This window comes from Somniosus microcephalus, chromosome 1 (genome assembly GCF_052327205.1).
Source record: "Somniosus microcephalus isolate GS21.2 chromosome 1, FLI_Smic_1.0, whole genome shotgun sequence".
Taxonomy (NCBI): domain Eukaryota; kingdom Metazoa; phylum Chordata; class Chondrichthyes; order Squaliformes; family Somniosidae; genus Somniosus; species Somniosus microcephalus.
The window spans coordinates 115,568,556-115,585,456 of NC_140987.1; the positions used below are offsets into that span (position 1 = coordinate 115,568,556).

A 16,901-nucleotide genomic window follows, 5' to 3' on the forward strand; every position below is an offset into this window, starting at 1 on the left:
TAGTCAGGAAATAGTTGAGGCTTGTAATAAAGGGAACAGCTATAATTATGGGGGATTTTAATTATCATATTAACTGGACAAATCAAATTGGGCAGAGCAGCCTTGAGGATGAGTTCATTGAGTGTATTAGGGATGGGTTTCTTGAGCAGTATGTAACTGAACCGACCAGGGGGCAAGCAACCTTAGATCTGGTCCTGTGTAATGAGACAGGATTAATTAAAAATGTCCTAGTAAAGGATCCCCTTGGAATGAGTGACCATAACATGGTTGAATTCCATATTCAATTAGAGGGTGAGAAGGTTGGATCTCAAACAAGCGTGCTAAGCTTGAATAAAGGAGACTATGAAGGTATGAGAGCGGAATTGATTAGAGTGGACTGGGAAAATAGATTAAAGGGTAAGACGGTACATGATTAGTGGTGTACATTTAAGGAGTTATTTTACAACTTCTAAAAAAAATATATTCCACTGAGGAAAAAAGGGTGTAAAAGAAAAGATAGCCATCCGTGGCTAAGTAAAGTAATTAAGGATAGTATCCGACTAAAAAGAAGGGCATATAAGGTAGTAAAATCTAGTGGGAGGATAGAAGATTGGGAAGTCTTTAAAAGACAGCAAAAAATAACTAAAAGATTGATTAAGAAAGGGAAGATAGATTATGAAAGTAAATTAGCAAAAAATATAAAAACAGATAGCAAAAGTTTCTATAGTTATATAAAAAGAAAAAGGGTGGCTAAAGTAAATGTTGGTCCCTTAGAGGATGAGACCAGGAAATTAATGGTGGGAAACATGGAGATGGCAAAAACGCTGAACAATTATTTTGTATCAGTCTTTACAGTAGAGGACACTAAGAATATCCAACACTGGACAAACAGGGGGCTCTAGGGGGGAAGGAGCTAAATACGATTAAAATCACTAAGGAAGTGGTACTTGGTAAAATAATGGGACTCAAGGCGGATAAATCCCCTGGACCTGATGGCTTGCATCCTAGGGTCTTAAGGGAAGTGGCAGTAGGGATTGTGGATGCATTGGTAATAATTTTCCAAAACTCCCTGGACTCAGCAAAGGTCCCGGCAGATTGGAAAACTGCTAATGTAACACCCTTATTTAAAAAGGGTAGTAGGCAGAAGGCTGGAAACTATAGACCTGCTGGACTAACATCTGTGGTTGGTAAAATGTTAGAGTCCATTATTAAGGAGACAGTAACGGGACATTTGGATAAACATAATTTAATCAGACAAACTCAGCATGGTTTCATGAAGGGGAAGTCATGTTTGACAAATTTGCTTGAGTTCTTTGAGGAAGTAACATACAGGGTGGATAAAGGGGAACCAGTGGACGTAGTGTATTTAGACTTCCAAAAGGCATTTGACAAGGTGCCACACAAAAGATTATTGCTCAAGATAAAAAATCACGGGATTGGGGGTAATATTCTGGCGTGGGTGGAGGATTGGCTCTCTAACAGAAAGCAGAGAGTTGGGATAAATGGTTCGTTCTCAGACTGGCAACTAGTGGTGTTCCGCAGGGGTCAGTGCTGGGTCCCCAACTCTTTACAATCTATATTAACGATTTGGAGGAGGGGACCGAGTGTAACATATCAAAGTTTGCAGATGATACAAAGATGGGATGGAAAGTAGTGAGTGAGGAGGACATAAAAAAACCTGCAAAGGGACATAGACAGGCTAAGTAAGTGGGCAGAGATTTGGCAGATGGAATATAATACTGGAAAGTGTGAGGTTATGCACTTTGGCAGGAAAAAATCATAGAGCAAGTTATTATCTTAATGGCAAGAAACTGGAAAGTACTGTAGTACAAAGGGATCTGGGGGTCCTGGTGCACGAAACTCAAAAAGTTAGTTTGCAAGTGCAGCAAGTGATCAAGAAGGCCAATGGAATGTTGGCTTTTATTGCTAGGGGGATAGAATATAAAAACAGGGAATTATTGCTGCAGTTGTACAAGGTATTGGTGAGACCACACCTGGAATACTGCATACAGTTTTGGTGTCCATACTTAAGAAAAGACATACTTGCTCTCGAGTCAGTACAAAGAAGGTTCACTCGGTTAATCCTGGGGATGAGGGGGTGGTCATATGAGGAGAGGTTGAGTAGATTGGGACTCTACTCATTGGAGTTCAGAAGAATGAGAGGCGATCTTATTGAAACATATAAGATTGTGAAGGGGCTTGATCGGGTGGATGCGGTGAGGATGTTCCCAATGATGGGTGAAACTAGAACTAGGGGGCATAATCTTAGAATAAGGGGCTGCTCTTTCAAAACTGAGATGAGGAGAAACTTCTTCACTCAGAGGGTGGTAGGTTTGTGGAATTTGCTGCCCCAGAAAGCTGTGGAAGCTACATTAAATAAATTTAAAACAGAAATAGATAGTTTCCTAGAAGTAAAGGGAATTAAGGGTTACGGGGAGCGGGCAGGAAATTGGACATGAGTCTAGGTTCGGAATGGTCATGGCCCTGTGGGTAGTGGAGTGGGCCCAGGGGCCGTGTAGCCTGGTTCTGCTCCTACTGTGTTCTAATTCTGTGTTAGACTTCAGGAGATGGTTTTATTCCTGTTCCTGGCTGGGGTGGAGATCGCCTTTACAGAAGGTAAGTACTGTAGAAAATATAGGGACAGAGTGATCTCCTGGACGAGTTTCGATCGCCTAGATGGGTCGGAGAGGAATTTCCCAGATTTTTTCTCCCAAATTGGCCATTGGGTTTTTTATCTGGTTTTTCGCCTCTCCCGAGAGATCACATGGGTTCGGGTGGATGGAGAGTGATAGAAGATTTGAGGTTAGGATCAGATCAGCCATGATCTGATTGAATGGTGGAGCAGGCTCGAGGGGTCGATTGGCCTACTCCTGCTCCTATTTCTTATGTTCTTATCTGTCAGTAGTATAAAAGTGGACATTTTTTCTTCATGTCACTTGTGCACCAGAGTTGCATTTCAACATTGTTGTAGTGCAGAATGGTTAAGGGTCCTAAATAGGCTCGGATGTATCGTGCAGTATACCTCATTACAGCTTAACTGTGCATCTCTGCTCTACTTGATTAAGCAACTGAAAACTTCAACAGATTTCATGTGACTTTCAATACCTTGTGTTCCTGCGTACTTTCAAAGACTTCTGTTGTCCTTGTAACCACTTGCTCTTTATCTTTGACTTCCTGTTCCAGGACAGCAGTCCTTGTTCGCAGCTGATTCAGTAGTTTCTCTTTTTCATGGCACTCTGCATCTAGTGTGGAGTTTTCTCTCCTCAGTGAGAGGACTTCCTGTTTTGATCTTTGACACTCCTAGATACCACACAACAAAGGGGCATATAAAATGAAATTTTCATTTTAAACAGGAATAAAATACTAACAATGAACAATTTAGCAGAGATAGAGATAGATAGATAGATAGAGAGAGATATATATATATATATCTCATTTAACTTAGTATAGACCAAGGATCAAATCGGGACAAACCTAGTCAATATGGCTCATTGTTACATTGCAGTGCCATTGGGCAGCTGCTTTATTTAACTATTAAGAGCCGTGATCGTAACAGCAATAGTTTTGTAAAGTAATTGTGTTACCGTATGGTTTTCTTCTTTAAAAAATTGTAAACATGGAGGGGGAATAATTCAGTATCGCCACATTTGGGGCGCCATTATCGGCCGTGCATAATGTTTAGCGCCTGGCGCTAATTCTCGCCTCCGACAGCAAACTTGGCTTTCATCGCCCGTGGAGTTGATTGGAGTGCTAAATCAGGCGCTACACACCTGTCTTAAGGCGCAAAGGCCGAGGAGCGAGGCGCTAACTTAGAGCGCGGGCGCAGCGCAGATGCTGTCAGTTAGCGATGGAACACAGACACACTGGCGCCGGACAGTTCTTAAAGGGGAGGGTCGATCTTGCTCTCCAGCCACACCCTGCTCAGTGGAGCCTTGAATCTCGGCCTGGAGAGACCTGTGACTAAATCTTCCAGTCAAGAACTATGGAGAGAGTGAGAGAACAAGCTCGTTGCTTCAGCGAGCGGGCCTTGGAGGCTCTGGTTGGCGCGGTGGAGCGCAGATGATCAATACTGTACCCAGAGTGTGGCAGGAGGCCTTTGCCATGCGAGTACAGAAGAGTGTGGAGGGAGGTGGCTCAGAGTGTCTCCTCCACGAGCATGGTGCCCAGGGCCCATACTCAATGTCGAAAAAAGTTCAACGACTTCACTCGGGTCATCAGGGTAAGTGGCTTTTTTTCAATACCTCTCCATCCCTCCATCTCAACCTCACTATGGCCAGAGGGTCTTAAAACCCCAATGCCCAATACTCATCCAACACCTATGTCCCTCTCATGAAACACACACGCACATTCCACACTTTGCATGCAGTAAGGGCTATTCAATTATGGGAGGCACATCAGGCAAGACCATGGCTGTATATTTACTCGGACGCCGTCCTTTTTCTTGCAGGCCAAGCTATCTCATAACAGGAGACAGCAGCAACAGACCGGTGGAGAGTGGCCTCAGCTGCAACCCCTCAGCGATCTTGAGGCACGCATCCACAGGATTGTGGCAAACCGGGTGATTGGTCCAGTCGCCCCTGGAGAGGCCGACCCCGTTCTGGACAGCAATGGTAAAGTCATCATTTTGTCCTCTCTCCTTCCACTTGTCCCTCACAACACCAGCCTTTGACACTTTCAATCCAACTTACTAAATCACTGCACTCATTCCTCCCTTACTGCCCCCTGTCCTCACGCTAAAGCCACTCTTGTACCTCCCTGCTTTCAGATGGTGATTCACCAGCTGAGGAGACAGGCCCTCAAGTTGCCAGTGGGAGTGAAGCAGCAGGCGAGGAGGAAGATGAAGCCAGAGCATCAGCGCCACCCTCTCCCGAGGAAGCCCATGCCCACACTGGGAATACGCCTCCCCTGGAGGGGAGCAGGGGGGAAATAGTCTGATGAGGGTGAAGCTCCAGGACCCAGCGGGCTGCAGCAATGCGATGGGGGATAGGGAAGCTCTGGGGCCTTCTCCCCGGAGGGAGAGTATGCCAGCGAGTCCTGCTGCACTGGACGCAGAGGAGGAGCGGCTCATCGCTGAAATGAATACCCAGGCCGTGGACATGCACACTGAGCTCATGGGTGCAGTGGGAAGGGTGCCCGAATGCATTGAATCACTGGCAAGGAGTGTGGAGCATTTCGCTGTAGCACAGGCGGATGCCACGCAAATGCTTAGTGCTGCAATTCAGTCACTGGCTGCCATGACCCCATCTCAGACTGCTCTCGTGCTTACTCAGATTGAGACCACGCCAGCACTGACTGCTGCCATCCTCGCTGGTTCGGACACATTTCCCCGGGGCTCTCACCGCGCCACAGCAGGCCAGCAATCTGTGCTGCAGCAGATTGCTCCGGATGCTGAAGTGCTGCCCCGTGGGAGTGCCAGTGTGGCAGTCGAGCAGGGAGTTGCTGTCGTCTCTCAAGATGACAGCATTCCTGCTGCCACCACCGTCACTTCTCCATTGCACTTGCCACCGCCTGTAGGCCAGACTGCTGCCGCTCATGCAGAGTTGGTGCAGTCTGCAGCCGGGCCATCCAGGCCCAGAGCTGGTCGAGGCCGTCGTTCAAGGGCATCTGCAGTCTCAGGTTGTGACAATCAGCAGCCTTGCTGCAGCCACTGGGGTCCCATTATGGAGGAGTAGTAGGGTGGGAAGAGGGGGGGGGGGGGGGGCAGGGGGCGAAGTGCGCAAGGGAAGGAGATCACCCTCGAAGGGCAAAAAGTAGGAGGTGTGACAAAATGTTGGTCAATTTTTTATTAAAGGCAGAGATTCGTGGTCAAACTTTTGTTTAGTGTTTTGGACATTATCTCCAGGTTGTGAGAACCAGTTATGTTAACGACTGTTTTTTTGTGTTTCTTTCTATTAGTTTGTCATGAGGAAATGACACACAGAGTTTGTAAAATAAATAAGTTTTTGTATTCAAAATGTACATGTTTGGTCTTTGGAATCACTCCTGCCTTGGCCGGCTTAGGGGTTGCGGGTTGGTTTCATTCATGTTGTTCTCAATGGCAGAAGCCATTTCCTCAGCAGGGGCCTAGAAGCGGCTTGCTATCAGCCGTTGACGGACGGACGGCCCTTCCAGTTTCAACATTGTGGGCCTCCCTCCCGCCTTGGTGCTGCTGATGATCATCCTCCTCCTCCTCCTCCTCTGGTGGTGCTCCAAAGCCTGGTGGCATTGGCTGGGTCCTGATGATTGCCAGGTTATGCAGCACACAACTATGAAGAGGGAGACTCGCTCAGGCGAGTACTGCAGGGCTCCTCCTGAGTGGTCCAGACAGCGGAACCGTTGCTTGAGCACGCCGATTGTGTGCTCAACGATGTTCTTGGTATCAAGATGGCTCTCGTCGTACCGCAGCTCAGCAGGGGTGTTGGGGGTACGGAGCGGCGTCATCAGCCAGGTGCACAGTGGATATCCCTTTCCCCCCGCCCGAGAAGCCAACCACTTGGGTGATGTGGTGCCTGGAAAAGTTCTGCCACAGTAGTCTGGAGCAGGATAATGCATCATGGCTACTGCCAGGATAGCGGGCATTGACAGCGAGTATCAGCTGTCTGTGGTCACAGACCAACTGGACATTTAAGGAGTGGAATCCCTTTTGGTTGCAGAAATCCTCTGCATTCTCATGCGGTGCACGCAATGCCACATGCGTGCAGTCAATGGCGCCCTGCACCATGGGGAAGCCCGTTATCCTCGCAAAGCCCAATGCGCGTTCATGCGGTTTGGCCCGGGTCATTAGGAAAGCGATCTACTGTCGTCTCCTTTTATACAGGGCATTTGTGACCTGACGGATGCAGCAATGGACCGCGAACTGGGAGATATTGGCGATGTCCCCAGTAGCTGCTTGAAAGGAACCGGTGGCATAGAAGTTCAGAGCCACTGTGATCTTCACTGCCACCGACAGAGACGTCCTGGTCCTCAGTAGAGGCTGCAGATCTGGCTGCAGCAAGTGGCAAAGCTCAGTGACCACCTCCTTGCTGAAGCGCAGCCATCGCAAACACTGCTCCTCAGACATATTAATGTAGGAGAATTGTTGGCAAAATACCCTGGAAGGGTAAGGTCTTCTGTACAGAGGCCTGTTGGCCCTCCTCCGTCTGGCCATGATTGCCACTCTCTCTCTGCGTCTCTGTTGCCTCCGAATCTGCAGGCACAGGACGACGCCCCCAATCAGTGCAGCCCCCATAGTCTCTTGGCAATCAAAGTAATGAAGGTCAAAAACCAAAGTACCTGCAAAGTGATGCTCAGTAGCCAAAACTACTTCACACAGTATTGACTATGCATAAGTCTCTCCTTCTCTCTCTCTGTCAGAACGAGTGGTGCAAAAATGTCTACCACAGAAAAAGCCAGGAAGAGGCCGCTTTTAAATAGCATCCCCCCCAGCTCCACAGCGACTGGGAAACGTTCCAGTCTACCGGTCGTTGCTTGCGCCAGGCGGAAAGGAGGGGGGCGCCACTCAATATCCGTTCCGGGGTGCCACAAGGGCGTTGCACGCGCGAATGACGTCAAGATCTGCGTGCGGAGATCGGGGCGGTATTGTTTAGTGCCGCCGCAAAATGTCTGGTCAATTTTGCGAGAGGCGCAGATATCGCCGCGCCCGGGCACTAGTTGCTTTGCGCCCCATTAGCGCCCTCTTAAGGTGCTAACGGGAGGCGCAAACAACTGAATTTTTCCCCGAGAATACAATCACATATAAAACCTAAAACTATTAAAAAGGTTTTGCCAACCTCTTCCATGCCAGATACTTTGGCTTTCAACTCTCGTATTGAAGATTCAGATTTGTATTTCCTCTCGGTGAGATCCTTGTTGACAGCTTCCAGTTCAGCTAGCCTGCTTTCCAAGTGCTGTACTATTTGACTGTGTGCTGCCTCTGTCTCCTTCTTCTGCTGCTCCCATTGGTGGTGGTACTGTGTTTGAGCCTAGGAAGAGGGGTAAAAAAAGTCAGCATCAGTGAGGGCTGGAGTGTGGAGAGAACAACACAAGACACAGTTCATAAGAACATAAGAAATAGGAGCAGGAGTAGGCCAATCGGCCCCTCGAGCCGGCTCCGCCATTCAATAAGATCATGGCTGATCTGATCCTAACCGCCAATCCACTATCACAGAACCACCTCCTGAATCGAACAGAATTAGACACACGAAATAGGAGCAGGATCAGGCTACATGGCCCCTGGGCCCGCTCCGCTACCCACAGGGCCATGACCGATCCGAACCTAGACTCATGTCCAAATTCCTGCCCGCTCCCCGTAACCCTTAATTCCCTTTACTTCTAGGAAACTGTCTATTTCTGTTTTAAATTTATGTAATGATGTAGCTTCTACAGCTTTTTGGGGCAGCATATTCCATGGACCTACCACCCTCTGAGTGAAGTAGTTCCTCCTCATCTCAGTTTTGAAAGAGCAGCCCCTTATTCTAAGACTATGCCCCCTAGTTCTAGTTTCACCCATCATCGGGAACATCTTCCCCGCATCCACCCGATCCAACCCCTTCACAATCTTATATGTTTCAATAAGATCGCCTCTCATTCTTCTGAACTCCAATGAGTAGAGTCCCAATCTACTCAACCTCTCCTCATATGACCATCCCCTCATCCCCGGGATTAACCGAGTGAACCTTCTTTGTACTGACTCGAGAGCAAGTATGTCCTTTCTTAAGTATGGACACCAAAACTGTACGCAGTATTCCAGGTGCGGTCTCACCAATACCTTGTACAACTGAAGCAATACCTCCCTATTTTTATATTCTATCCCCCTAGCAATGAAAGCCAACATTCCATTGGCCTTCTTAATCACTTGCTGCACCTGCATACTAACCTTTTCAGTTTCGTGCACCAGGACCCCCAGATCCCTTTGTACTTCAGTACTTTCCAGTTTCTTGCCATTAAGATAACTTGCTCTACGATTTTTCCTGCCAAAGTGCATAACCTCACACTTTCCAGTATTGTATTCCATCTGCCAAATCTCTGCCCACTTACTTAGCCTGTCGATGTCCCCTTGCAGGTTTTTTATGTCCTCCTCACTCACTACTTTCCCTCTCATCTTAGTATCATCTGCAAACTTTGATATGTTACACTCAGTCCCCTCCTCCAAATCGTTAATATAGATTGTAAAGAGTTGGGGACCCAGCACTGACCCCTGCGGAACACCACTAGTTACTGATTGCCAGTCTGAGAATGAACCATTTATCCCAACTCTCTGCCTTCTGTTAGATAGCCAATCCTCTATCCATGCCAGAATATTACCCCCAATCCCGTGATTTTTTATCTTAAGCAATAATCTTGTGTGGCACCTTGTCAAATGCCTTTTGGAAGTCTAAATACACTACGTCCACTGGTTCCCCTTTATCCACCCTATACGTTACTTCCTCAAAGAACTCCAGCAAATTTGTCAAACATGACTTCCCCTTCATAAAACCATGCTGACTTTGTCCTATTAAATTATGATTATCCAAATGTCCCGTTACTGTCTCCTTAATAATGGACTCCAAAATTTTACCTACCACAGATGTTAGGCTAACCGGTCTATAGTTTCCAGCCTTCTGTCTACTGCCCTTTTTAAATAAGGGTGTTACATTCGCAGTTTTCCAGTCTGCCGGGACCTTTGCCGAGTCCAGGGAGTTTTGGAAAATTATTACCAATGCATCCACAATCCCTACCGCCACTTCCCTCAAGACCCTAGGATGTAAGCCATCAGGTCCAGGTGATTTATCTGCCTTGAGTCCCATTATTTACCGAGTACCACTTCCTTAGTGATTTTGATCGTGTTTAGCTCCTCCCCCCCCCCCCCTTTAGCCCCCTGTTTGTCCAGTGTTGGGATATTCTTAGTGTCCTCTACTGTAAAGACTGATGTAAAATATTCATTCAGTGTTTTTGCCATCTCCATATTTCCCACCATTAATTTCCCAGTCTCATCCTCTAAGGGACCAACATTTACTTTAGCCACCCTTTTTCTTTTTATATAACTATAAAAACTCTTACTATCTGTTTTTATATTTTTTGCTAATTTACTTTCATAATCTATCTTCCCTTTCTTAATCAATCTTTTTGTTATTTTTTGCTGTCTTTTAAAGTTTTCCCAATCCTCTATCCTCCCACTAGATTTGGCTACCTTATATGCCCTTGTTTTTAGTCGAATACTATCCTTAATTTCTTTACTTAGCCACGGATGGCTGTCTTTTCTTTTACACCCTTTTCTTCTCAGTGGAATATATTTTTTTTGGAAGTTGTAAAATAACTCCTTAAATGTACACCACTGGTCATGTATCGCCTTACCCTTTAATCTATTTTCCCAATCCACTCTACTCAATTCCGCTCTCATACCTTCATAGTCTCCTTTATTCAAGCTTAGCACGCTTGTTTGAGATCCAACCTTCTCACCCTCTAATTGAATATGGAATTCAACCATGTTATGGTCACTCATTCCAAGGGGATCCTTTACTAGGACCAGATCACAGGACCAGATCCAAGGTTGCTTGCCCCCTGGTCGGTTCAGTTACATACTTATGAATCACAAAGACAAATACAGGGAGGCTCTTTGGACCATCTAGCTTATCCTGCCATAGAAATCGACAGTCCTCATAGCATCTAAGCTATTTTGAATGATTTAAATTTGTGTGAAATTATCTATATAATTTTGTGCTATAGGGGAAAAAAATAACTTTTGTATAGTTCAGAAAGGAAAGACAAAAACACAAGTACAATCCCAAAATTCTGGTAATATATTACCGTCTTTGAATGTAATTGGGTTTTTTTTTAAACTAAGAACTGTCCTAAAAAATACTATGCATTTTAGCCGTCCATTGTTACTCTCCCTGACAAAAAAAGGACACCGCTTGAAATCAGAATTACTGTTACTCAAATTACTACTTTTACAATAGGTCAAAAAAACTCAGAACTCAAACAACATTCCATGTCAACAACAGCAACAACTTGCAATTATACATAATTAGGATGGAATTGGGGATGATGGGGAAAGAGCAGATAAAGGGAAAAGTTCCCCCGATGGCTTACAAGAGGGAGGAGCAACACCAACCCGAGACAGCCCACTCAATACATTCCGCCTCTTTTCAGTCCTTCCACAGACTTGGCACAATTTAACCTGCATCCTACCCACTTAATTTCTTAATGAGCCAAGTACTGGGAGTGTTCCGGCCACATTGGCAGGGTATTCACAGATCTAGAGTTGCTTCTGCGCTTTGAAAAGACAACGATGATTCCAGGAGGGCAAGTTAGTAGCAAGCAAAAGCTGAGGTACTGCCAGAGAGGATGGAGGACTGCACCCTTTACCAAGATCAACCAAGTAATAATGCTGAGGGAAATGCAGCAAGGAAGGATTACCACACCTCCTCTGAATTCTGCTATCTGGACTGTCGGAGAAGAACGGGACACCATATTGTATGCAAGGTCATTGGCACAGATGCGAAAGAAGTTCAACACATTGAGAAAGTTTGCTGAAAAGTGTACCCTAAAAGTAGCTGCTTCAAGTGTAATGCTACGGCATGGTTGCAAAACACAATGGCAGAAATTCCGGTCCCTACGGGTGAGTACACGTTTGTACTCACCCGTAGGGACATCGGAAATGCCGGTTTCAGGCATGCACTGCGCATGCACTGGAAACCGGCATTTCCGATCTGTCAAGAAAGCTCTTGACAGATCGGACTCCTGCACTGGAGCAGGGCTTCTGCAGGTGGAGAGTTCAGTTTTTTGGAGCTCCTCCGCCCGCAAAAAACACTTACAATTCTTGTGCCTGTAAAAGCAGGCACAGGCCTGCTTTTACCAGGCTAAAAGTTGAAGTAAAAAAAAAAAAAAAATTATTTTCCACTGATTTATCATTTAAAAATACTTTAAAAAGTAAGTTTATTTTTAGCCCCGTTAAAAACTTTATTTTTTTCAAAAATTTAAATTGTTTAAAATAGTTAATTTATGTAATTTATAGTCATTTTAAAAATGTGATTTTTAAAAAAAAATTATTTGAAGTTTTACTTGTTTTGAGGGTGATCTCCATTCATAGATTTGACAGGTCTTCCTATCAAACCTATGAATGGAGATTCCCTGCTCCGATTGGCTCTCCATGGCCCAGGTGATCCCAGGGACGCTGCAAACTACCTGCGCCCCTGAAATACACGTGCCCTGCACACCAGCTGTTTGAAGAGGCACAGCAACGGAACTCTGCGCCTCCCAGGAGCCCTCCGGTCCAGGCGGAGATTTTTCCAAATGCAGCTGCACTTTGGAATGCGTGATGATTTGAGTGTCTTTTAGGCTTTCTTGCATAATCACAAGGCCACCCATATTCATTATTGCACACCTTCCAACTTCCAAGGAAACCTTCCAATGATCACAAAATATATGCTCAATAATGTTACTGGAACAGCTATATGCATTCTGTATGCTTACTGACACAAGTTCTGCAAGGGCGGCGAGGAAGGGCATCAGTTTGCATAGCAATCAGGTATCTTCAAACTTAAGGCACTACAAGAAATAGCTCATAACAGAAGCAGAGGCAAGCAACTGGTGGCAGTTCACAGCCTGAAGCTCTGAACCAACTTGAAAGAAATGCCCCTTCAAATTGTTGGCACAAATAGGTGCAGCCCTTTGGAGTGGTTCATGGAAGACGGCATCCCACATCTCTAAGCAAGTACTCATTATGCTGCCTTTTCTTCTTCCCCCCTAAACTTTCACACACTCGGGTAATCGGTCAGTCAAACTTAGCAGCAGCACAACATCGTAGCACGGTCTGTCTCGGAAAGTTACATTTATTTCAAAGAGCTGTGCTATTGATATAATTGTACGATGTATTAGGTATCCTGAGTAATTACAAGCTGCAAGAAGCTGGACTCTATCACCTCACAGCACACAATGGTACTCTTTCCACCTGCAAGCCTCAGCACAGGATTCACCAGGGCATTGCAATCAGACTTAAAACAGAGAATTAAGTAAAAAATCACTGCACGAGTGAGGATGAGCATGTGCAGGCAGCAGTAGAGAAGCAGGAAGAGCCAGAGGGCTAGTTCCAGGCCACCCTCAGCTCAGAGTTCCTGGGCCTGTGCCATCTATGACCTGCATATGAAAGAACGTTGCTTTCTAAGCACGGTCAATTCATAGTCACTTGAAAGTGGGCAAAGCACTCTGCAAAGTGGATGAAGCTACTACCCATATTTGTGCTGTGATGTTTGAACGTTTTACAGAACTGATGTCCACCTTGGAACTTGTGGCACCTCTAGGGTCATATTTAGGGATATCTTTAGGGTTGCCTCCCCTTAACCGAAACCCTATGTGCAGCTATGGAAATGTATTAACTGATGCTCCAATGTCAGAGTCTTTCCTGCCTTTATTCACCATGCTGGATAAACCACTAAACAGTACCCCAACATCAAGCTTCAACATCCTGCAGTCTGAGCCCAAGCAGGCCACAGGGCATGTTGAGGAGTGCCCAGCAGCAGGGGCATGGCATGAGTAGGCACAGATGAGGGAACTGTATCTCATCGAGTGGTTCCACATTTAGCTGTCCCACTCAAATGACCCATGCAGAGCCGAAGAGAGGATAACCAGCCATCACAGCAGAAGAACAGGAGGATGAGACACAAAAGTTACATTTATCACACTGCAGGAAAAGGTAGAGAGCCACTTCTGTCCCAGGAAACACTCAGTAACATCTAGCACACAGCCAAATGTCACCTCCCCCCCCCACCCACCCACCACTGGGATAGCACCTAAAAGGAGCACTAAATTAGGCAGCAGAATAGGGATTAGAATAGATAGGGCTTGATGGCCGGCACAGACACGATGGGCCGAAGGGCCTCTTTCTGTGCTGTATAACTCTGTGACTATGACAATCACCATACACTGCCACAGGTGAAAAACATCAACACAGCAAGCAATGTTAGCGTAATAAGAGATTGAAATTGGATTTTAACTTCGTAGAGTTCATCTGTACTGGGGTATTTTTCTGTAGCAGATGAATGAATATGCGTGCATTCTGACTGAGATATTACTGTGTATGGCCTTTGGTGGACAAGTTCATTGGGAACATGTATTTAGCAATGCTGACTTTTATTTGAAATTGGTTTACTATTAGTTACTGGATTTGTCTTCCTTCCTATATTTCTAGTACTGATGGGAACTCTTCAGCCTCTGGATCATTATCAATGTTCTCTTCAGAGCTTTTCGGACCTTCCTCTTCCCTGTAGCACGGTGACTCCTCTTCTGTTCACATAACTGTGCAGCATATATAGCATTTTACTATCATTTTGGATACCTGTTCAGGATTGTATGATTGCAGACCCCCAGAATGCTCCAAGCAGAATCTTTGCTTTAGCATTTCTACAATATGCTCCATTTGTATCCATGAGTCAGCTTGGCTCAGCTGGTGGCACTTCTTCGCGTCGGAAGGTTGTGATTTCAACCCTCACTACAGACTTGAGCACATAATCTAGGATGACATTCTAGTGCAGTACTAAAGGAATGTTGCACTTACAAGAGGTGCTGTTCTTCAGATGAAATATGAAGCCAATGCTTTGTTTACCTGCTCAGGTGGGCGCAAAAAATCTCTTGGCACTATTCGAAGAAGAGTGGGTATCCTGGCCAACATTCCTCCCTCGACTAACACTAGCAAAAGCAAACTGACTGGTCATTCTTTTATTTGCTGCGTGCACAGTTACTGCTCTGTTTGTCTACATTACATAGGATATACAACACAGAAACAGGCCATTCGGCCCAACCAGTCCATGCCGGTGTTTATGCTCTGCGAGTCTCCTCCAGTCTTTCCTCATTTAACTCTATCAGCATAACCCTCTATTCCTTTCTCCCTCATATGCTTAACTAACCGCCCCTTAAATGCATCTATACTATTCGCTTCAACCACTCCCTGTGGTAGCGAGTTCCACATTCTCACCACTCTCTGGGTAAAGAACTTTTGTCTGAATTCCCTATTTGATTTCCTGGTGTCTATCTTGTATTGATGGCCTCCAGTTTTGCTCTCCCCCACAAGTGGAAACACACTCTCTGTATCTACTCTATCAAAACTGTTCATGATTTTAAAGACCTCTATTAGGTCACTGCTCAGCCTTCTCTTTTCAAGGGGAAAAAGAGACCCAGCCTCTACATCCTTTCCCGATAGGTATACCCTCACATTTAAAAAAAATTCATTCCTGGGATGTGAGCGTCGCTGGCAAAGCCCATCCCTAGTTGCCCTTGAGAAGGTGGTGGTGAGCCGCCTCCTTGAACCGCTGCAGTCCATGTGGTGAAGGTACTCCCACAGTGCTTTTAGGGAGGGAGTTCCAGGATTTTGACCCAGCGACGATGAAGGGTCGGCGATATACTTCCAAGTCAGGATGACGTGTGCCTTGGAGGAGAATTTGCAGGTGGTGGTGTTCCCATGCGCCTGCTGCCCTTGTCCTTCTAGGTGGAAGAGGTCGCGGGTTTGGGAGGTGCTGCCGAAGAAGCCTTGGTGAGTTGCTGCAGTGCATCTTGAAGATGGTAGACACTGCAGCCACGGTACGCCGGTGGTGGAGGGAGTGAATGTTTAAGGTGGTGGATGGGGTGCCAATCAAGCAGGCTGCTTTGTCTGCGATGGTGTCAAGCTTCGAGGGTTGTTGGAGCTGCACTCATCCAGGCAAGTGGAGAGTATTACAGCACACTCCTGAATTGTGCCTTGTAGGTGGTTAAAAGGCTTTGGGGAGTCAGGTGGTGAGACACTCGCCGCAGAATACCCTGCCTCTGCCCTGCTCCTGTTGCAACGGTATTTATGTGGCTGGTCCAGTTAAGTTTCTGGTCAATGGTGACCCTCAGGATGCTGATGGTGGGGGATTCAGCGATGGTGGTTAGATGCTCGCTTGTTGGAGATAGTCAATGCCTGGCACCTGTGTAGCGCGAATGTTACCTGCCACTTGTCAGCCCAAGTCTGAATGTCATTTAGATCTTGCTGCATGCGGCCATGGACTGCTTCATTAACTGAGGAGTTGCAATTGGCACTGAACACTGTGCGGTCATCAGCAAACATCCCCACTTCTGGCCTTATGATGGAGGGAAGGTCATTGATGAAGCAGCTGAAGATGGTTGGGCCTAGGACACTGCCCTGAGGAACTCCTACAGCAATGCCCTGGGGTTGTGATGATTGACCTTCAATCGCCACAACCATCTTGCTTTGAGCTAGGTATGACTCCAGCCAGTGGAGGTTTCCCCCCCCCCCCCCCCACCGATTCCCATTGACTTCAGTTTTACTAGGGCGCCTTGATGCCACAGTCAAATGCTGCCTTGATGTCAAGGGCAGTCACTCTCACCTCCCCTCTGGAATTCAGCTCTTCTGTCCATGTTTGAACCAAGGCTGGAATGAGGTCTGGAGCAGAGTGGTCCTGGCAGAGCCCAAACTGGGCATCAGTGAGCAAGTTATTGGTGACTAAGTGCTGCTTGATAGCACCGTTGACGACACCTTCCATCACTTTGCTGATGATTGAGAGTAGATTGATGGGGTGACAATTGGCCAGATTGGATTTGTCCTGCTTTTTATGAACAGGACATACCCGGGCAGTTTTCTGCATTGTCGGATAGATGCCAGTGTTATAGCTGTACTGGAACAGCTTGGCTAGAAGCACAGTTAGTTCTGGTGCACAAGTCTTCAGCATGACAGCCGGGATGTTTTCAGGGCCCATAGCCTTTGCTGTATCCAGTGTGCTCAGCCGTTTCTTGATATCACGTGGAATGAATCGAATTGGCTGAAGACTGGCTTCTGTGATGGTGGGGACCTCAGGAGGAGGCCGATATGGATCATCCACTCGGCACTTCTGGCTGAAGATGGTTGCAAATACTTCAGCTTTGTCTTTTGCACTCACGGGCTGGGCTCCACCATCATTGAGGATGGGAATATTCATGGAGCCTCCATGATCCACCACCATTCACGATTGGATGTG

At 46.4% G+C, this 16,901-nt stretch overlaps 1 protein-coding gene across 2 annotated transcripts in view; it reads right to left on the bottom strand.

Moving 5' to 3' along the window:
* Positions 1-16,901, bottom strand: part of LOC147124308 (spindle assembly abnormal protein 6 homolog) — an 88,010-nt gene that overhangs the window by 25,355 nt on the left and 45,754 nt on the right. For both annotated transcript variants that reach the window (XM_085984866.1, XM_085984871.1), the window contains exons 8-9: positions 7,728-7,919; positions 3,085-3,279 (exon numbers count right to left, since the gene is read on the bottom strand). In XM_085984866.1, the coding sequence (XP_085840992.1) occupies positions 3,085-3,279; positions 7,728-7,919 (387 nt within the window). The remainder of the gene's footprint in view (positions 1-3,084; positions 3,280-7,727; positions 7,920-16,901) is intronic.